This window comes from Rhinoderma darwinii, chromosome 4 (assembly GCF_050947455.1).
Source record: "Rhinoderma darwinii isolate aRhiDar2 chromosome 4, aRhiDar2.hap1, whole genome shotgun sequence".
Lineage (NCBI taxonomy): Eukaryota > Metazoa > Chordata > Amphibia > Anura > Rhinodermatidae > Rhinoderma > Rhinoderma darwinii.
The window spans coordinates 259,899,333-259,922,321 of record NC_134690.1 but is presented as its reverse complement, the minus strand read 5'-3'; the positions used below and the strand labels follow the sequence as shown (position 1 = coordinate 259,922,321).

General features: G+C 41.1%; 1 protein-coding gene across 2 annotated transcripts in view; it reads right to left on the bottom strand.

The window, feature by feature from the left end:
• Positions 1 to 9,720: 9,720 nt before the first annotated feature.
• ARFGEF3 (ARFGEF family member 3) overlaps positions 9,721 to 22,989 on the bottom strand; it is a 98,259-nt gene continuing 84,990 nt past the window's right edge. For both annotated transcript variants that reach the window (XM_075862423.1, XM_075862424.1), the window contains 2 exons: positions 18,626 to 19,826; positions 9,721 to 16,293 (listed from right to left, as the gene is read on the bottom strand). In XM_075862423.1, coding sequence (XP_075718538.1) covers positions 16,102 to 16,293; positions 18,626 to 19,826 — 1,393 coding nt within the window. In that variant the 3' untranslated portion in view covers positions 9,721 to 16,101. The remainder of the gene's footprint in view (positions 16,294 to 18,625; positions 19,827 to 22,989) is intronic.

Below are 22,989 nucleotides of genomic sequence, written 5' to 3'. Positions count from 1 at the left end.
CTCCCGGCCGTTGCCTTGGTGACGCGTCCCTCTCTTGTCATCCGGCCCCACCTCCCAGGATGACGCGGCAGTCCATGAGACCGCTGCAGCCTGTGATTGGCTGCAGCCTGTGCTTGGCCTGTGATTGGCTGCAGCTGTCACTTGGACTGAATTGTCATCCCGGGAGGTCGGACTGGAGGAAGGAGCCGGGACTTATCGGTAAGTCCGAACTTCTGTTTTTTTTTTACACGTATATGTATATTGTGATCGAAAGTCACTGTCCATGGTGCTGAAACAGTTTAAGTCTTTCAGCACCGTGGGCAGTGACTGTCTCCTGACGTCGCGTACCCGAACATTTTTTGCCGGGTTCGGTCAAAACGAGTTCGGCCGAACCCGGTGAAGTTCGGTGTGCTCATCTCTAATTTGACACTCCGTTTGGATGTTTGTAAACAGAAAAGCACATGGTGATTTTCTGTTTACATTCATCCTTTTGACAGCTCTTGCGCGAATCACGCAGTTCGCACGGAAGTGCTTCCGTGCGGCATGCGTGGTTTTCACGCACCCATTGACTTCAATGGGTGCGTGGATGCGCGAAAAACGCACGATTATAGAACATGTCGTGAGTTTTACGCAACGCACTCACGCTGCGCAAAATTCACGCATCGTCTAAACTGCCCCATAGAGTAATATAGGTGCGTACGACACGCGTGAAAAGCATGCGCGTACATTACGCTCGTGTAAATGAGGCCTTAATCTCGGATGGCAGACCATGCCAGAAGGAAGCTACTAACGCCTCGTTGTTCCAGGACAGTGTCCGGAACTGGATGGTGTACTCGCCCATGGAGGTGTCTTCTTGGCGAAGGTTCAGCACAGAGGTAGCAGCCGACGAGACTCGTCCAGGTTCCTCGAACACAGTAATGGAATAACCGCACGAACCCCTGGAAGTCTCGGGTCCCTGTCGTTCCCAGGTTGGATTCTCCCACGCCAGGGCCTTGCCGGCAAGTAGGGAAATAATGAAGGTGATCCTGGCTCCATCTGAAGGAAATGCTCTGGCGTGCAGGGTGAAGTGGATGTGACACTGGTTAAGAAATCCCCTGCACGCGCTTGGGTCTCCATGAAAATGAGGTGACAGTGGCAGCGAGAACCGAGGATCAGAACCGGTGCTGCCAGGAGGATCAGTCGGGGCAGCTGGAGCAGGAGCAGAGAAGGAAGCAGCTAGCGCCCCTAGCTGCTGTGCCATGGAGTCTACTGCCACAAGAATTTATCCTGTCGTGAGCGCAGATCCTGCAGGTCCGCCTGCATGGCTTGGGAGGGTGACAGGCCCTTGAATTGACCAGCAGGGTCCATGGCCTGAGCGTACGGTCACGGCCCGGGTTGTACTTTATAGAGTAATTAGCAAATAGCGTGCGCTGTTTAAAAGTTGATTTTATAGATTTTGTTGCATCTGAAAAAAACATACAGGGGAATGTTTGGAAATATTGTCCGGTAATGTACTACTGCATGGTGGCGGTTCAAGGGGTTAAAACTACCTGACAGGTTCCCACTAAATATACAATGAATTGAAAACAACTCCATCTAACCTGCAATTTTGTTTTTATAAATATATCCTATATAAATTACAGCACCAGAACAACGCACTGACATATATACAGCACCAGAACCAAGCTCAATACATAAATACAGCAGCAGAACAAAGCTCAGTACATATATACAGTACTGGAACCAAGCTCAGTACATATATATAGTACTATAACCAAGCTCAGCACATATATACAGCCCCAGAACCAAGCTCAGTACATAAATACAGCACCAGAACCACAATTTAGTGAAACCCCTGCCGTATAGGTTTGTATGGTGTAAAACTACAGCTCCCAGCATGTCCTGAACAATGGTAAGGATATGTTGGGAGTGCTGTTCCACAAAAAAAATCATACCACACTTCATCTCGCTGCAGATCATATAGTGACTACAGTACTGATTAGATGCAGAATAAACATTTACATTAACCCCTTAATGACCAGGCCATTTTGCGCGTTAATGACCAAGGATTATTTTTTGTTTTTTCACAGTCGCATTCCACGAGTCGTAACTTTTTTTTTTTATTCCGTCGACATAACTGTATAAGGGCTTGTTTTTTGCGGGACGAGTTGTATTTTGTATTTGCACAATTTTTAGATGCTTAGAATATATATAGATTAACTTTTATTAACTTTATTTTAGGAGAGAATTGAAAATAAGCAGCTATTAGAGCATTGATTTTCACGTTATAAATTTACGCCGTTTCTATGCAGCGTAAATAACATGTTAACTTTATTCTATGGGTCGGCACGATTAAGGGGATACCAAATATGTAAAGGTTTTATATGTTTACCTACGTTTGCGCAATAAAAACCCTTTTAGAAAAAATATTACTTCACCGCATTCCACGAGCCGTAACTTGTGGCCTTATGTGGGCTTGATTTTTGCGGGCCATGGTGTCGTTTTCATTAGTACTATTTTGGGGTACATAGGACTTATAGATTAACTTTTATGAAATTTTTTATGGGGGGGAATGGGCAAAAAGAGAGTATTTTGCCGTTTGATTAATGTGTTCATTTTATTGTTCAAGTCGTTACGATCGCGGGGATACCATATATGTGTATGTGTTATTTGTTTTAACACTTTTACTAAATAAAACCACTTTTTGGGCAAAAAAAATAGTTTTTTATTTGGCCTAACAGGCATTTGCTGAAGACAGACCTGGGGGTCTTTGTTAGGCCCCCGGCTGCCATGGAAATCCAACGTCGACCCGCGATTTCCTTGCGGGGGCGCCGATGGGGTGACAGAGGGATCTCCCTCCCTTTGTCAAACACATTAGATGTCGCTATTGACAGCGGCATTTAATGGGTTAAACTGCCGGAATCGGAGCACACTTCGATTCCGGCAGTTACGGCAGGAGCCAGGCTGTGTATAACAGCCATGCTCCTGCCGCTGATCGCGTGGGTACACTGTCAGTACACACGCGATCAGAGGACGGATATATCCGTCCTCCTGCGCGAACTAGCGGCAGTTAAGAGGTCCTTTGGCATTAAGAGATTAAGTGACTCACAGGTGACATCAGATTCTAGTTGTTTTTCTCTTTTCTTCTCCATCCGGTCCAGACCTCTATGTTGACCACAGCCCATTTCTGCAGTTTTCCGCTCAGATGTCTTCAGCTTCTCACTTTTCAAACATATCTGCCCCTATAAACGAAGATAAAATTCTCATGGTGCCACACTCTGCCCTAACTATAATAGCACCATACATTGTATCCCTGATTCTAATAGCACAATACACTGTGCCCCATGTAGATAGTGCCCCCCAAAAAGCCCATGCAGGCAGTGCCCCGCATAGAGCCCCCTATAGACAGTGCCCCACATAGAGCCCCTTGTAGACAGTGCCCCACAAATAGTGCCCTCCATAGAGCCCCCTGTAGACAGTTTCCCACATACATAGTGCCCTCCATAGAGCCCCCTGTAGATAGTGGCCCCTAGAGATCCCCCTGTAGATAGTACTCCACATATAGCCTCCCTGTAGATAGTACTCCACATATTGGCCCTCCCCGTAGATAGTGCTCAACATATAGCCCCCCTGTAGATAGTGCTCCACATATAGACACTCACATATAGCCCTCACACATATAGCCCCCCCTGTAGTTAGTGCTCCACATATAGCCACTCCCTGTAGTGCTCCACAAATAGCCCCTCATACAGAAAAAAATAAACTTTACATACTCACCTTATCCTGTTCCCGTGCCGTCCCCTCGCAATGCAGGCCTGCTCTCTTCTGAGCAGGTCTGCTGGGGCTAAACGACGCAAGCGGCATCATTCTGCCCTGCTAATCAGCGTCTTTCAACGACATCATCATGCTGCTTTAGTCATTGAAAGGCGCTGATTGGTGGGGTGCCATGCCCTTCCATTCAAAGACGCAAGCGGCGCCGCTTACGTCATTTGAAGGCGCTGAATGGCGGGGAACACCATTCATTGCTTATGCATGTAATTGTATCTGCGTCCTATAGACGCGGGTACAATTATAGTGCAGGAGGGGGTGGCTGGTTTCAGTGGCGCCGCCGCCTGAGGTGAGATGCTGATCTTGCCTCATGAACGGTGAGGCCCTGTATTTATGCTGTCGTTGGTACCCACATGGACCACGACAGCTGGATCACCCGCTCCACTGCATGCTGAACCCTGGCACCAGGGAGACAGCAAACCATTCGGTTGAGGTGGTATTGGCGACAACTTATTCTACCCATCTTCCGGATTATAGAATCCCCTACAACTACTAATTGTCTTGCCTTACCTGCATTACCATCCTGCCGACTACTAGCTGGGCTGTTTTCCTGGCTGCTGTGGCATTGTGATGATTTTGCAATGGTATTTGTTCTAATTCCTAAACAGGGTTCTATTTTGATGATGTACCAATAACGTGTCTTTATTTCCAGGCTGTGTTTTATATTGATGTCACATTTGTGATGCCAGAAATGTTTATTAAGTAATTAAAAAGCAAATGTACACATATTCTTCATAAATGGAGAATAGACCCTCAGAATAATTTCCCCTATTCACCGCACGAAACCCCAGTATTACACTGTCATATTATTACAGATCCAAGCAAGCACTAATTGGTTAAATCTCTTATCAGTTTGAAATAGGTCCGGAATCCTACCTTATGATATTGAAGGGAGCGCTAACATTAGGTTGCATTTTGCTGTGTTTTTTGTGTGTGGCCTAATGTTACATCAAAGTCTATAGCGAAATATAAAACACAGTACATATACTGCATTTTGATTTGTACCGTTTTTGTGGTCAGTGGCGACCCAACCAGAATGCAGCATGTTCTGGGTATGTCGCATTTACAAAATAAAAACAATTCTGAACATGCATGTTACATGTAAACAAAGGCTGGCGTTCTTATGTGCTTTTTTTCTTGAAAAGAACACTGTGTAAAGGAAAACCATTGGGGATCTAGGTCCTGGAAAGCTTCAAAACATCTGAGTGATAAGAGTAGGGGCTGCAAGACATTATTTAACATACAACAGGATGCAGTATGATGGCTCATGCCCAACAAATTTGTCGTAGTTGGCAAAAAGGTGCCTCATGTCATGGGCTGGACAACTAAAGATAAATTGTGATGCTTCTATAGCTGAATAAAATTATGCTTTTCTTGCCTTAAACTTTTTTGCAGTATGTAAAAAAGAAACTGATCATGATAGATCAAATTCATTTAGGGGACTCAAACTGATGCAAAAGTGCCAGTTTGTATTGGTCTTCATCGGCTTTATTATTAATGATTGACACCCTAAAAAAATGCTGGAAAATTATGTACATTTGTTATCAGATTTTCAATTAGTTTTTATCAGTTGAAGAGGTACAAAACAAAACAACAAATGTACTGCAAAAAAATTGATCTGTGATCCCAGCTATATGGCATTTGATAAATAGATGTGGTCAGGTGGCACCAGAACTGCAAACCATCATTTCTGTATTCCTAATATGCTGATTGGAGAACGGACACTTTTCTTTTTTAATGTAATATTTTTCCCATGTTGCCTTTGACTAATAAAGCTTCTCATTGATTGTTATCCTAAAATCACATTAATCACAATCACAATACTTTATATTCTTTTACAACAGTTAGAAAGTATAATCCCTGGGAATATTACTGTGTTTATATGCCTTTGTCATGCACAGTTAGGCTCTGTAATAGTCTCTGATCCCTTTAGTTGTTTTCTGAATGCAGCTGCCCACAAACAGAACTGTTGGATGACAAATATTTGAAGTACAATGAATGAAAGGTGACTGACGTGACCTGGAAATATATATATAAAAAAAAAAATTTATATATAGTACCAAAGAACACTAGTAGTTCTAGGAGGGAGATAACCAATGTGATAATAATTCTACCCTATGTTAGGGAGGGGGCATAAATTAGTGCTAGGTCTTCTTGCAAACGGATTGGTGGTATGGTACACATTTTTGCTATTGGACTTAGTTTCTTGTCACCCAATTTGAATAGTCTATTAGTTCATTCTGATCCAAACTATATTCTTAATTAGTCACATGGAAAATTCTATCCTGGGATAACCGTAACATCACTATAATAATACCAACTTCTTGATGCCATGTTAAATATAAAATATACACACCATACTACAGTATCAGCTATGGCCTGGAGGTCCCCATCCGAGCCCCAAAGTCTTACCGGTGTTTCCTGCAGTCTGCCTGTATGCTCAGGTTCTAGGCAATGGATGTCATGACTTGCCCGGGAACCTGTATAGGAGGTGATTCCCTGCATGGATACCACATAAGTAAGACTTTTGGAGCTCAGATTGGTACGTTCACTCCAATCAATAGCTGTAATTTCAGCTATCACTCTAAATTTGTATATAGCAGAAATGTCTTTGTGGAGGAATCAATTTGTGCTACAGAAACTTCCTCTACTGCTATGGGCACCAAAGACTAAGCACTATGGACAGAACTCAGTAGTATATGACTGGTTATCTAAATCCTAAATAACATGCCTAGAGAGTAGACGTGGCATGCTACCAGTCGCTACAATGGGGAAAAGTACTGACCCCTACTATTTTTATTTCGGGACATGTGGGGAAAGACCTCCAGCTCTATTTGACTACATCTTTGTTGACAATTGTTGGTGTCAATCTGACTTTAGCTCCCTCTTTTCACAGCATCAGCAAAAAGGGAGGGAGATAACCAATGTGAGAATAATTCTACCCTATGTTAGGGAGGGGGCATTAATTAGTGCTAGGTCTTCTTGCAAACGGATTGGTGGTATGGTACACATTTTTGCTATTGGACTTAGTTTCTTGTCACCCAATTTGAATAGTCTATTAGTTCATTCTGATCCAAACTATATTCTTAATTCGTCACATGGAAAATTCTATCCTTGGATAACCGTAACATCACTATAATAATACCAACTTCTTGATGCCATGTTAAATATAAAATACATTTAGTATAATTAGCTTAGTTTACTGTAACCCATTCATGTGACCACTGTAGTAAAAAGGATACGGCATAGATGGTCCATATGAAATACTAAGGTACTTTGCATTGCAAAGCTGTATCGAATTTACCAAGACAATTTAATATTTGTCAAATACATATGCATATTGTGCGATCATTTCAATATTACATAAGCAATCCTGAAGGGAACTTCATAGTCCCAAAATTGTCCTGTAAATTTATAAGCACATCAGTTGAATGCAGACTACAAGTAAAATAAAGACTACGTATTTTTGTAGAACTGATTCAGAGCAATGACAGGAAGGTTAATTTAATAAGACTGTAATAGTAAATGTCAACCTATATTTTATATAATTGTAAGTCCAAAGTAATATAAATTTTAGTAGTAAATGTCTACTGTATGCCGTACTTGTATACCATGTTGCACCAATGAGAACATACCTGCTCCGCTACAAACAAGAAGACATTCACGTCCACGTAGATTATTCTATAACCTTTATCCACACACTACAGACCTATATTTTCCATTTGACCTATTTATTTAGCCTGTTTAGGCTGAATCAGCTTGGATGTAGTAGTGTACAGTACTAGCGATGAGTGAGACACGATCAGACAGGACTGTATTATGTTGTTATTAAGCAGAGCTCTGGATTAAATACCTAGAAACCCAGCCAAAAATCACAGCAGCAGCCTTTTTCCAATGTTCGTTCCCTGTCAGCCTGCTTCTGCAGATTACAGATGTAATTAAAACAGAATCCCTCTGTCCAGCAGGTCTAAGCAGCTGGAGGATGGCGACTTTCCACGGTCATCCCCAAAAAATAAAATCAATGCATATTCTCTACCTAAAGTTCATTGTACAGGTATTTTTTTTTAACCTCTGGGTGTTTTAAGCACTGAGGCCAAACCTGTATCCACACAACTTCTGGGGAACATATTTAAGCTAGGACGTAAGCAATCTAGAGCTCATTCCCAAGTAAAAAGCAAAAATGTGTATAGTTCTATATCAAATGTGCACTCCAGCTACATGATCCTATTTACTTGGATAGGACTAAACTGCAATACCAAAGAAAGCCCAAGGAAAACAATGATGCGGTTTACGGAAAAAAGAATCCATGTTTTTATAATTTATAGTCTTACGTCACTACAGTAAAGTATGTGCCCATTTTAATTTTATTACAATATTTAGTTTGCGAGCATATTGTAGTAAAAGTGGTAGATAGCAAACTTACTTTTTAGGGCCACAATAATTGCTCGCTGCTATTAAAGAAGCACTCCGCACCCCTCCCCGTTTGAAAATGTGATCGTCCAATGTATTGGCTAACCTGGTGCTTTATTTCACGGGCAATTGCACCATTCCCAGACACAGTTGGGTCACATGATTTCCACTCTGACCCCCCGCCCCCAAACCTACAGCGTATGCTGTAGGAACAGGAGGTCAGTCACCCAATGCAAATCTATGAGACTCACATCGAGGCTCTCATAGACTTGCATTGAGAGACTGACTTCCGGTCCATACAGCAGACTGATTCAGGGAGTCCAAAAGGAGATTACGTGAACCAATGGCAGCTCAAAATGGCTACCTGTGAAATAAAGCACCAGTTCACATCTTGTTTTGTGCACACGTATGTGGTATACAACGACGTATATGTTTTTAAAGTTACAAAAACGTATGCATGTCTAACATACTTAAGTTTTTTTTGTAGTATACGTTTTGGTCTGTTCTTACTTCTAACAATGTATACTTTTTTTGTTCTGGAGCTAAATCAAACTTTGTAAAGTCAAGATTTCCCATATATGGTGACAAACGTATTCGTTTTACGTATATATGCAAACGTAGGGCATACATCGCCCATACGTTGCCATGGACTTCAATACAAATAAAAACGTATACGTGTGGTATAAGTTTTGGAATAGTAGACTACGCTTTTCAGTACTTGGGGGGGGAAAAAAAAAAAAAAAAAAAAAAAAAGGATAGAACGTAAGCTCCCAAAACGTAGGCACGAACTACACCTTTAGGGCGTCCGTTGTGACCATAGAAATCAATGTGCACGCTGTGGTACACGTTTTGACACTGTTCTTTCATGTTAAAACGTGCACGTCAGTCGTACAGTAAACACGAGATGTGAACTTAGCCTGAGCCAATAAACCGGACTACCTTTCCCTTCATCACATTTTTTCCACAAAAAAATAACATAGATTGTTCTTTAAGAAGCCTCAAAAACTTAGTACCAACAGTTCAACCATGAAGTTATTCCTCCCTGTAGTGCCCATCTAACAGAAACATACAGTACATATGAATCTGCTTGAATGTAGCCATGTATTTCTTTACCATCTTTCAGAATTGGAGAAAAGAAGCTGGGCTGAAAGGATCACATAGGCCTTTCTTTCCTAAATCATGCCAGGAATCCAGGATTGTATCAATAGAAAAGGGAAAATGTTTAATCTGTTCCGGAGTTGTTCCTGAGTTGTCAATGGGTGGCCCAATCGCTCAGGACCATAGGTCTAAACACAAGCTGGACAAGCTTCCTCTGGGTTCTCCAATAAAACACAATTGATGGCTTCCTATGAACTACGTGGTTAGAACGGTCTTGACGATTAAAAGAAAGGCCACGTGAAACATTGAGTCTTAAGTGATTTTATTGTACAAGACAAATAAAATTATGTTAAATTAATTAGATGTTAAATTATTTTTTTTTTTTTTTTTTTTTACACAAAGCATTTACACAAAGCATTTACACTTAATAGCATTGCAGCGACAAAAGACAGGAAACGAAATTCACATTAAAGCTAAAACATTAAATGAAAATAAAAAAAATCATTTTAGAATAGTTAGAAAAGCATGCAAAGCGGAAAATAAAACAAATAACATCATTGGTTAGCCTTCTTATTGACAGCTCTACAAACGCTAAAGGATCAAAAAGAAGAAAAAAACACATCTGGCTGTACATGGCACTACTAGGACAATTACAGCGACGGATCTTCAGACTCACATGGATCTTACAAAAAAAAAACGAAAATTTTTATTTTTTCCATTTCATGACTTCTAACATGACATATAAGATACCATTATGACATATAAGATATGGAGATGTGAGAATAACAAATATCAGACCTCAAATTTTCCCCTTCTCATTAAAAAGTACAAGCAAATATCTCTGAAGAATCACAACAAGAAACATCTACTGTACACATCTTTCGGTGGTAGAATAGTTTATCGTGAGTGAAACTTCGAGAACACCCCCTAGTTGGCATTCCTAGATGGAGCATCAATAGCAAATCATTCATTAATGGACTTTCAGTGGGATATGAGATACCAGAAGTAAACAACTAATTTCATGGACAAAATCATCCAATTATAAATATTTGCCTGTGTCTGGAATGATCTTCTATTACTTACTTAGGGTTTTCAGATGCAGAGATCTTAGGGTTTCTACTGAGCTATTTTATTCATTGCATGACACCCTTCGCACCAACAGAAAGGGGGTCTTAGGAACTGCCTAGTAATCTGTATAAAGAGATACTCGATATGAGAGGACCAAGTAGAGGAAGAATTTCTTACATGATACAGATGACAAGGTGGACCATGGTTCTACCCTGTGCAAAAGCTGAGGGTCTTATCATGAAGTACCTTTGTATTTTAGGACCAAGGTTAATATAGTTCCGGTGTGTTGGAAATTTTCCTCACCTGAGACAAAAACTGTAATTTTAGTTTTCTGCAAGATTCACTTTAGGATCAAATAAAAAAAAAATAAAAAACTAAAATCACAAGCCATAATCAAAGTCTAAAGTGAGCCAGCACCCTTTGGGCGACTTGTGAAGTATAAACAACATAACCGTATAGGGGAAAATTTTTTACTTACAAAAATATTATGGCCACCGTTTGAATCTGTTGGGGGCTTCCCGCAAAAGAAAAATGAATGGCCCTAGCAACAAGGGGATTGAGCTTTAGCGGATTACTCTCAATGCTGCATACTAGTGATCATGCTATAAATAAATCTCCTATTTATAGCACAAGAGTTCCACAAAAGTTCATATGCATATTTAAATTTTTCTTTAAGTTAAGGTAGGGTCTGTAGAGCTGGTCAATGTTTCATCCCCCTGGCAAAAAAGACGAAAGTGGGCCGTTATGTGATACAGTTAAAGTAGACCTCTGACTACCATAGACTTGGCTGGAAAAAGCTATGGCATGTTCACCCAGAATGCCATGGGACCCCCAAGATCAGTGGGTCCGGGTACCTGCATACGTTTGCCAATACAGTCTTGGTCGGAGGATGGCAAAAAAAAAAAAAGTCTGTATTATTGGTTCATAGCTTATTTGTATATCAAAAAACAAAGAAAGTTACACTATTTGTCTAGTATAGGAATATTCGGTGTAAACATGTTTTTGGATAATGCTAAAAAAATCATATATCTTATGTATCCCAACATTGCCCATTGCTAACCACGATATACATGTGTATGCAGTGCTGCTGTAAATTATAGTCTTGGGTACTTCAACTTGATTTATTGCAAGAGAATGATTAAAGGCATTTAGCTTAGCCCCTACTCCTATCAATATCCGAGAGCTACACGAAAAAATCAAGGGTTTACATGTGTTTACAGCACTTGTGAATTGGCAGAGAGGTTTTGTTGGATATAATCCATGTTCTTGGAAGATACGGTACTTTGTACCGGATAATTGACCATCAAAAGTTTCCTTTATCCCTTCATATAAGTGAGGCAGGATCTTACGGACAAAGCGCTTACTATATACAACTCACAGACACAATTGGTGCTCTTACGTGTGTATAATTCTAGTAATGGGCAAATTACACTGAGGATACTGGCTTTGAACTGGATATAACTGCAATGAGAGCTTTACAAGGTCATGTAAAAAATGCTCGCACACCATTGTAGTCTGCATATTCTTATATGCAGATACGGGTATTATAGTAATATGTAAAAGGTTTTCTAGTTTGTCATAGTGTAGGATTCCCAATACAAATTCTCCAAAGTGTTCAACGGATGCTAGGGTCTGCTGAATGTGGCTATTAAGCTGGCCACAGATAGAAAATGTATATGGTCTGAGAGTGTTTCCATTGATTGTAATGTAAATTAGGATTTCTGAAAATCAATCTGTAAAACTTTTGACCTCCCGTGATGGATCCTTTAGTAAACCATAATTATACAGTATTGCTTATGGTGGTATCGGCCAAGAGTGCATCGTTCATCTGTCGGTCAGTTAAAAGTGTACCCCCAGTATGGAGGTATGCTAATACAGACTAAAATAAGAGCCTGGATTCGCAATTCCCAAATGCACTTTAATAGAATCACTCTTACAAAACACAGGAGTGATCCAAAGCTAGAACCGAGAAGTCACAGGGAAATCAATTTCCATACAGTTCATCAACAGGACATGGCACTATGTAGCTTGTGTTTATTAGACAATGTGCTACTGTAAAATACAATCTATAGCTTGTTGACAGATTTTAATGACAGGGTACTTGAAGATAGAAAAAGGAAGCCAAAGTTGTGGATGTTTAAAGAATTTGATATTTTACTTTTTAAAGCAGTGAACCCCAACCTGTGGCTCTCCAGTTGCTGTAAATCTACAACCCTCATCACGCTGGGAGTTGTAGTTTTGCAACAGTTGGAGAGTCACAGCCGTGATCGGCAGTATTTCCTGGACCGAACATAGTTCAGGTAGCCGTACTCTTTGCGTTCGGTCCGGGAAATGCGGCCGACATAGTCCGTGACTCATGGCCATGTGAATAAGGACTTAAGAGGATCTATCACTTTCTGGGAAACCTCCTGAAGCAATAGGAGTAATATAAAACCTCTCCAAAAATATCATATATATCATTAGGAAAATTTAAAAAAAACGTCCTCTCTAATTTAGTGATAAAAGCTCTGTCCTCTTAAGAAAGTGAGACTAAGTCAGCAGCGGTGAACAGTCAGTCTCAGGACTGCTTCGTTTTAGCGATTGGTGGGGGTCTCAGTACTCGGACCCCCTCCAATCAAAACTTCTGACATGTCAAAAGTTGTTTGACTTTGCAATGTAAATATTTTATAACGTTTTGAGGTTTAGATAACTCACAATGGTGTCAGTGCCTACATCGCTATTTGCGACCACCTTCATCACCATCCAGCATTGGACCTGAATGCGCTGTTCTTAGGATATATTCACAGGGCATGCTTGAGGCAGAAAATTACACAGCTGATTTCAAGGGAAAACAGCCTCTGAATCCAGGTGTTTTTGGGGCGGATTTTGGGGTTTGCAAGCGTATTGTGAAGCTTATTTTGAGGCGTTTTTTTGTAGTTCAAAGGAAAAATCAGCTCCAAAAACGCCATAAGAAGTGACACGCTACTACTTCTTACGAGGCGTATTTTTACGAGGTGTTTTTTTAAATTCAGCATCGTGAAAATAAGCCTCCTATGAACATCACAGTGTATATCCCATTGAAATCAATGGGAAACTTTATATTTTGGAACGTAATACGAGGCTTTAAAAGCTCCAAAATATGCCTAAAAATAAGCATCGTAAACTTACCCTCTTGCTTCTCTCCTTTCGGTGTTTGCGGTGCGCTACGATCCCTCATTTCATCCCCATTTGAAACTGCATACTCCTCCGTAATCTTCACAGAAGAAAGTGCACATGCGCAGACACTGTTCCTCACTCTTTTTTCGATGTTTCCCGCATAGGTACAGATATTCTGAAGCCAACAACATCACTATCACATCTAACAAGTGCAGAATAAACATTTATAGTCTTAGGTGAGATGTTTATTCTGTACTCGTCATTGTGTTTTCCAATGCGGTTCCCTCACAATCATCCTTCCACACTGTTGTAGAGGTTACGGGATGGAAAGGGATATAGGTATACGCAAATAGGGACTATTTTCTTGGCTGCCTGGGGGAGCGAAGCTCTGGCTTCAAGTGGGCTGGCTTGCTGTAGCTGTGACACTAGGAAGTACTGGGAGAGAGCTGCCGCAGCAGGACGTTATTACGCGCTACTGCACGTCCACTCGCCACCAACGGAAAAGTGGGATAAGGGGACTCAAACAGAAGAGGAAAAAAAAATCATTATTTAGATGGTGTTTCAGCCACTATTGACCAAAGATAGGGTTAAGTGTGAATGCCTAGTGTTTCAAGAGTACGAGGGTTCGCGAGATAACCTCTTTAATATTCAGTGTATAGTTCCATTATTATTATTAGTGTTTAGCAGTCATTTCTTTACATATTTGCCCCTTTTACATATTTATCTATTTGTGATTTCGTAAAATTCTTCTGAATGCAGCAATGGCATTTTCAATAACATCTGAGACATCATGGAAACAGTTTGATTCAGCATAATATTGGATCAGTGCAGTAAAGTATGTGTGTGCTCAAATTATTACATAGCTGCTGCATATATTCCATGCATGATGGATACGTAGTTATAGAATCATTTACAGAACAGAATAGAGCAGAACTCAACATTCTGCATCCTGTGTGGTAACATTCCTTCATCTTAGTTTGGAGGCACATAGTCGGCCATATAAGCATTGTACACCTCCTTAATATGCCCTCCGGTTTCTACCACATCTGCTCAGATCGCTCGTGCTGTATATTCTAAGATACAAAAATTGCAAATAATGAAATTCCCTATACATCTGTTGAGGTGACCCCAAACTAAAGCTACACTTTAAAACTGGATTAAGTATGGCAGAGGCAACATTCTGACAAGTTATAGTCGGATGTGCAACTCTTCCTTTAGTGTATACACCATTAAAGAGATGTCTACATTCAGTTACTGCCTGGTGGGGTCATAACAGGCAAAACGTAAGAATTTAGATTTGCCAGAAATGTATGCAATTTCCCTATGGCCTAAAAGCAAAAGGTTTAGTTTTTGCGAAATGACCCTTTAATACTGTGTGAGGCTATCCATTATTTTTTTCTTTCCAAAAACGTAAATACATCCCACAGCAAGGGAGAAAGAATTCCCAAAGGAATTCACTTGAAAATGCTTCCCCTTATCAGGCCACTGGTAAAGGTAATAAGTGGCAGTCCCCTTTGGCTCAAAAACTGCCACGAAAACGGCATGTGTGATTCCAGACGAACATAGGAGTGGATCTAAAAAACAGGGGAACTTTCAGTCTTTCCTTTTACTTTTCCCTATCTTTTGTTTCCACTCCTGTGTTTGGCTCAACAAAAACTGCATCTAAAACTACATGTGTGATTCTAGTCCTAAAATAACAAAAAATTAAAAGTGCTAAAGAATTTAAGGGAGTACAGTGTGGTCTCTTGTAATGTTAACTATATCATCTTATTGGCATATAAAAGCAGCAAATCTGAGTACGCTTAAAGGTTTTTTCCTATCTCATAAAGTGATGGCATATTGCTAGGATATGCGATCTGGTACCTCCACCAATCTAAGGAACGAAAGTGCCGCAGCGCTGATTTAGCGATGTGTCCCTTTCTAACTTTTCCCTGTACACTGGAGCTCCTGGTCACCCGGTTTTATAGGGAACTGCAACCGGCCGGCTCTATTAATTTAAATGAAGCCCTGCTGCAGTTCCCTGCATAGCGGGTGGCCAGCGTGCCGATGTGCAAGGCAAAACAGTAAAGGGACTGAAGTGCTGAAATAGCGCTGCGGCCCCTTCAATCTCAGGATCACTGGGGAACCAGCGGTCGGACCCCCACTGATCATAAAGTGATGGCATATCCTGGTAATATGCCATCGGAATACTCCTTTTATCCAGCTATCCTACTAGCAATAGGCCAACATGGCACTGCAGGGTTCAGTAAAAGCTGTGTTTTGGCTACTTGTGCTACTAGGAAACGCAGATAAGCTCAGCTGGACACAATGTTAATAAGTTCCTATTTGTCACGTTTACTTTTGCTTTAAGCAGAATATATCAGTATTGTAGGGTCTTGGCAGTAAATTTGACTACATACATACATAGAGAAAATACAATTATTATACATTTCTAGAAATGGACAGGACCGGGTTATAAATGTGTAGCAGGATAGGCAAAATATTCCAGAACTGTAAATATTCATGATGTATTCTACTTACAAAATGTAATAAACCTTACTTATAATATATTTTTGAAATAGAACTTTCATATGAAAAAAATGATAACGGCATCCTACAATGAAATTATAAAATAATGTCATAAATTCTGCCAACTCTACCCAGCCATTCCCTGACTGCTTGACGCACACGTATGTCATTTACATGACAGGTCAGCTGGCTGATACAAGGAAACACTGCAGGTTGCAGAGCAGCAAACATCTGGTCTGGCAGGATTTGAATCTGATTTAGAATTGTTAACACCATGTTGGTCCATGCCTGAAATACAAAACACACAGATTTAAGTACTGCAAAGCAAAGTAGTAACCCTTGTCTAAACCTGAATGCATAACACGCATAATTTAAATGGTGTTAAAAGCAATGAAACCATTATTATTAAATTTTATTATATTCAGTCAACTGAGCAATGTGGAAAAAAATACCATAGTACTGATACAATTACACTAATAAGCAGATTAAAGGGCTAATGCAAGGACAGAATGGAGGGGAGAGCACTCTGCCCATATGAACATGCAAATTAAATGGATGGTCACATTAGGACAATCCTTTTCCAAATGCCCTATTAAATCATATAGACATTATAAAAGGATAGTCTCCCACTAGGGACCCCCTTCTATTGGCCAGAACAGAGAGTCACTGCGAGGAGCGGCTCCTGATTTGGAGAGCGTCTATATATTAGAGGGTCGCCTATTAATTTGAATAGATGTCATGTAATACCACATTTCCCACAATGATTGAGAAACATGCAGCAACCGTCAGTTTCTTCCAGCTAGAACAGTTGATTGCGGGGGGTTTCAGATGTCAGACCTGCATCAATCACCTGATCGCATCTGGGAAGTATTGGCAACATGTAAATTCAATATCCAAGCACTATACCACAGTATCTTCTACCTGTGGCTTGAAGTTTACCAGACCATAGATTTGTAGTGCATGATGGAAGTTTTAGTTTCATAACAGCTGGAGAGTCACAGGTTAAAGAACAATGCAGCATAGTACTATACAGTATCCTTCTTCATTTTCTTCTCCGTATCCAGGATGGGCTCTCCTCTTTTTACTCTTCCGCATGGATGCCCTCTCCTCAGCATGGCTTTCTTTTCCTCAGACCACGACATGGCTTCCCTCTCCTCAGACCCCGGCATGGCTTCCCTCTCCTCAGACCCCGGCATGGCTTCCCCCTCTCTCGGTCCCCGGCATGGCATCCCTCTCTCTCGGTCCCCGGCATGGCATCCCTCTCAGTCCCCAGCATGGCTTCCCTCTCGCTCAGTCCCCGGCATGGCTTCCTTCTCTCTCAGTCCCCGGCATGGCTTCCTTCTCTCTCAGTCCCCGGCATGGCTTCTCTCTCAATACCCGGCATGGCTTCTCTCTCTCTCAATACCCGGCATGGCTTCTCTCTCTCTCAATACCCGGCATGGGTTCTCTCTCTCTCTCTCTCTGTCCCCGGCATGGCTTTCCCCTCCTCAGTCCCCGGCATGGCCTCCTTCTCCTCAAACCCCGGCATGGCCTCCTTCTCCTCAAACCCGGCATGGCCTCCTTCTCCTCAAACCCGGCATGGCCTCCTTCTCCTCAAACCCCGGCTTGGCTACCCTCTCCGTCCTCAGGATAACCCACTTCTTCTTGTCAGTCTCCAGGATGAGTCCACCAGCTTGTCAGTCCAGAGTGTAGCTCCGCTATCCTCATTCCCCAGTATGGCTCCACTTCCCTCAGTTCCCCAGCATAGCCTCCCCATTCATTCTACCTAGCATGATTAAATTGTTCTCCTCCAAATGATGGTGCCTTCCGCAATACGTAGTGGCAGGGTGTGCTGCAGCTTATCGCACGAGATGAGTTCTATTTACTTACAGCGTGATGTGAGCTGCAGCCAGAGCTTAGCAGTTTTCCATGCTTTATTTCATGGGACACAGTAGCGTATAGAATGGTCAAGGAAGTGGCGAATGCAGTCTTTAAAAGGGGTTCCCAGGGAAAAAAATCTGTTCAAAAAGTGGAGTCACTGGTCAGAATGAGAGGTGGTATTCTTTTTTAAAGGGCCAGGGTACTTAGTCTGTAAATGAAATTGGTCCCAGAAAATTCTGGTCTATATGGGTAGGGTATTTAAAAAAAAGTGGTCATCTCAGGAGGTTTTTACTGTTAAGTTAATTCTTCATGTATTTCTCAGTTTTGATAGGATCAAAGAACAGGAGGATATTAAAAAGGGAGAAATTGCTGGGATTTGTATTTCTTTTTTCAAAAAAACAGTTTTATCGAAATTTCATTATTACACGCTCCTTACATTGTACAGCTTTCAGTGGACTATAATGTGTAAAGGGTTGGACTACACCATTTATCTATAATATGCTATCAATGTGTGATCGGTGGGGGAACGGCCAGTGTAAATGGCAACAAGCATTTTCATATTTTTTTCGGGCAAATCAGTTTGAGCTGTAATGCCAGACAGCTCCTTAATGAGAGTTGCCGAATGGTCAGATCACCAAAGACCACACATTGATGCCACATCCTTTGGTATACCATCATCAACAAAAGTCAGAAAACACTTTAAAAAGGGATAAAATGTTGATTTACTAACTGAAAAAAGTTTACAGCAAAATTGGATTACCTGTATTTGGGCTTCTGCATCCCTTGTTGAAATATTGAATGTGCTCACAGTGGATCCGGAGCGAGATCTCTTCTCCTGTCTCAATATCTCAGGGCCAGCACTAAAAGAGTGTCTCATCTGAGTTTGATCAACGAGATGTTGGGGCCTTTGTGGCAGGGTTGAATCCTGCCCTCTGGAAGATAACATTTCTCCCTTTGTATCTTTAACAAATGTAGTCAGGTTATGTTGCTGCTTTCTCTTTTTGTATTCGGTCATGAGTTTTGCTATTGTTTTATCAGTAGCTATGGTATAGATTTTATTGCCAGCATTCTCCCACCATTCTTTCTTTCTACCCGGATCTCTTTTCTCTAGCTTAGGACTTTGTGGCATTGTTGCAGCAAAACCTCTTGCTGGTACATTATCAATAGGGTGGTCCTTATTCAGGTATCGGTCATCTTCAGATGGTGTTTCTTTTCCTGAAAGACCTCCAGTTGATGGTGTTGAGGTTTCTGATTGAAATGAAGGTAGGATGAAGAAAGGATCTCCTTTAATACCTGGGTGATCGTCATTGTTCTCTAGGTCTAGATGCATCTGAATGTAGTTATTGCAAAGTTCCATGCACAGCTTGTGAAGTCTTTTAACCAACCAAATCCAATCAGCATTACTTACTGGTTGAACACTCAGTGAAGGAACTCGAGCCCTCCATTGTCGTTTTTCCTTTCCTCTTGGAGGACTGACTTGAGCAGTTTCTTCAAATATATCTTCATCCTCTGATGAGCACTGCTGGGAGGAATCTGTACTATGCTCCTCTTCTTCAAAGAGTATCTTCTTCACAACATCAGCAGTTATGTTGTCTTGATTGGTCAACAAGGCACAAATCAAAGCCTGGAAGTAGATGTTAAAGCTCATGGCCGACTGGCGATACAGATTTGCTGCTCCACCGATTCCAGAAACTTTCATTAGTAGGCATTTTAATCCAGGACGAGCATCAAATTCTCTAGCTGTTCTATAGGAGTCCAACAACAGGTCAAAAATAACAGCCAAGTTTTGCATTGAAATGTATCTCAGAAATCCAACCGTTTTAGCTTCGGGGGGCGGAGGAGCAGATTTATCCTCAGTCACTGTAGGGCATTTTACAAATTCCTCCAACAGAATGTCATATAAGTTTTGTAGCAGAACTTGATGAGAAAGCAAACTGACTACAATTGTCCTAAATGGAATACTTTGAGAAAGACAGAGAATTGATGTTAGGAGAATATAATTAGCATTAGCATTGCTTACCATTTATAAAATAGACAGTTTGCAATTTCTATTTCACTGTGCACTAAATAATGCATTACATTATAAATTGTTTACCATATATATATTATATATTGTTTCCCATTACTTTATTATTTACTATGTGTAGTTATTAGTGAAATTGTAAGCGCAAAATTACTTTGGACAATTGTACAAACTGAAATCCAGCTTCCTTTTTTGACTTTATGTAACAATAATATCACCGAAACACAGCATCACCGTTACAACCCCATGTTAAAATGAAGCCGGCGCTATGATCAGCTAATCGCTTTGGGTCCGGCTTCTGAACCCCCCTGTGATTACAGTGATTGTTTCGGCCAGCCACATATGAACGGCAAGGTCCACCAGTGCAATAATCACTTGATACTCAGTGACTTTCCATCTATAAAGTCTCTATTTTCTAATAGGGCATATAGACAGGGACGGTCCTAATGGGTCAACCTCTTTAGCCCCACTCACAGTAGTCCAGGCTGCTGAGATATAGAGAGTATAGGGGCAGCTAAAACAACTCTTAACTCAAAACCTTGCCAAACATCCCCCAATATCTCCGCCTCTTGGACCACTGTGTAGGAGAGTGTAGTAAAGGGACATTGGGTTAACTGCAATCACATGTCAAACGGGTGGTCTTAGGTGCGGTTAGGCTTTGATCAGCAGGCCATACTAAAAAAAATACTGCCTTCATACAAGGGTTTCAATACACAGCGATAGATACTTACATCTAGTACCAAAGCTGCTGCTTTGAAATATTTTAGCCCCTTGTGACTATAATGTTTTATAGTCATGGTAGAACCAATATACAAGAATAAGTTGGCTACATTTTCAGTGCATTTCCATGTAGACGCGGTTTGACATTTTGTTAGGCAATTGCTCCAAGCAACATAAAAATCTTACCCCAGCTTTCTGTATAGTAACACAGCGTTAGTTATAGGCAGGAAAGAAAAAGCAGAGAGTTAGAAGCCGTACATGCAGGAATTACACCAATACACATAACAGTGGTAACATGAACCAGCAATGGTCAGCAGATAACTATAACCTCCCTATCTATATGTACAAGAGGACTTTTTACTGAAACAGACCTTTCAGGAGAAGGACTTTTATTCCTGGAGTATCTTTTCTTAGAACTCTACGTTGTGCTGTTCCTCTGTTATTCCTCCTAAAAAGTCATGAATAAATTGAGAAATTGGTGTTACCAGTTGGGGGTGTATCCCTACACAGACTGACAATGTCCAATCAGTGCTGACAGTATGAGACTGTGTAGGGACACGCCTCTTTGACAAGGGGAATGGTAACACACCGTTGTCATTTTATTCATACATTTCTAGGAGGAATAGCAGGGGAACGGCACAATGCAGATTTCTAGGAAAATATGTTTCAGATTTGTTATTTGATGGAGAACACAAGTATTTATTAAAACAGACATGTCAGGAGAGGTGACAATGCTAATTTAAAATGACTGGTGACCGTGTTACCAGAGTCTAAACACATATTAAACCACTAGAAAGAGAATACAGGTCATAACATATTTTATTTTTTAAATGTCCCCTATTGTCTTGCAGAGAGCATGCTTAAAGCCAAAAGTGTTGTAGATATTAAAAGTCTATGTACATTACAGTATAATCATAACTTATTACAAGATAGAGATTTCCTTCCTTACGGTTTAACATAAGTGCACATTTACACTGTTTATGTTGAAGGAAAGCACACATAAGAACAAATGGCCTCCCGATGACCGCAAACAGTCGGTCATTGGACTGTTTTGTGCAGAGGTCAAGTAGCAAAAGCGGCGTGCATCATACACTTGCACAAGGAATGTCCTAAGGATCCATGTTCTACAATAAGACCCTGTTCACACAGAAAAAAAATTTGCGCAAGAGATAATTCTGCAGCGGATTTTGCAGCAGGACTAACCACGCAAAATCTGCCGTGTGAACGGACTCTTAGGCCTGATTCACACAAACGTGTTAAACGGCCGAGGGACGGCCGTTGAAACAGCGGCCGTCCCAAGGACCTATGTAATTCAATGTGGCTGTTCACACAGCCGTTGTTTCAACGGACCGCGTGCAGGGTCCGTGCGAAAATAGGGCATGTCCGTTCTATTCACGCATCACTTCATAGACTCTCAACTATGGTGGATGCGTGACATCGCGTCCCGCAGCGCTGAGCACGGATGCACCTCGGACGTGAAATACGGCAGTTTTTCACGTTCGAGATGCGCAGCGCTCGTGTGAATCAGGCCTTAAGCATATGTTTCCATTCATTCTAGTTAACACCAAAGAATAGCACACCAGATCAAAGGCAAATCAAAGCCATTCACATATTTTAGAATTGTTTGGACAGCAGAAATAAGCATATGCAAAACCAGCTATTTAATATACTTATATCAGAGAAGCAAGATAATGCAAACAATAAACACAATACTAAAAAATCTAAATACATTTTGTTGCGCAAAGGTCTATATGTGTGTGTGCAGAACCCCAGGGTCGTCTAAATCTTAAAACCTGTAGTGCTGCTGCCCACAACCAAGTCAGAGTGACGTGAGGCCACAATGTCGTGGAATGCTTTGTGACTTGATGCCGTGTGAGTAGGTCCAGGGAAGCTGCTTAGTGGAGTTTATTATTCATGTGGCCCTGTAATAATAGGTAAGCAGTGCATGCATGCCTAAAGGCTATGTAAACCGTTGACTGATTATTATTAAAAAAAAAAAAAAAAAAATCACTTTCAGTGTGATTGGTGCAACGTTCAAAATACATTTTTCTTAAAAATTATTTTTACTTTTTGAGATACAGCTGCTCTGTATTCTCTATACAGAGCAGCTGTAGCTTTCACTAAATCCTGTTCCCGTCGGGTCTGCAGGACTGACGGGTTCAGTGACAGCGGGTACGGAGTGTCTCTGACACAAAGGATTCACCGGTTATCCATCACATCTAAGTTCATAACTTAGATGTGATCGATTACAGGTGGATCCTGTGTGTCAGATACACGCAGTACCTGCTGTCACTGAACCCGTCAGTCCCGCTGACCTGATGGATTCAGGTATTAGCAAACGATACAGCTGCTTTGTAAACCGGATACAAAGCAGCTGTATC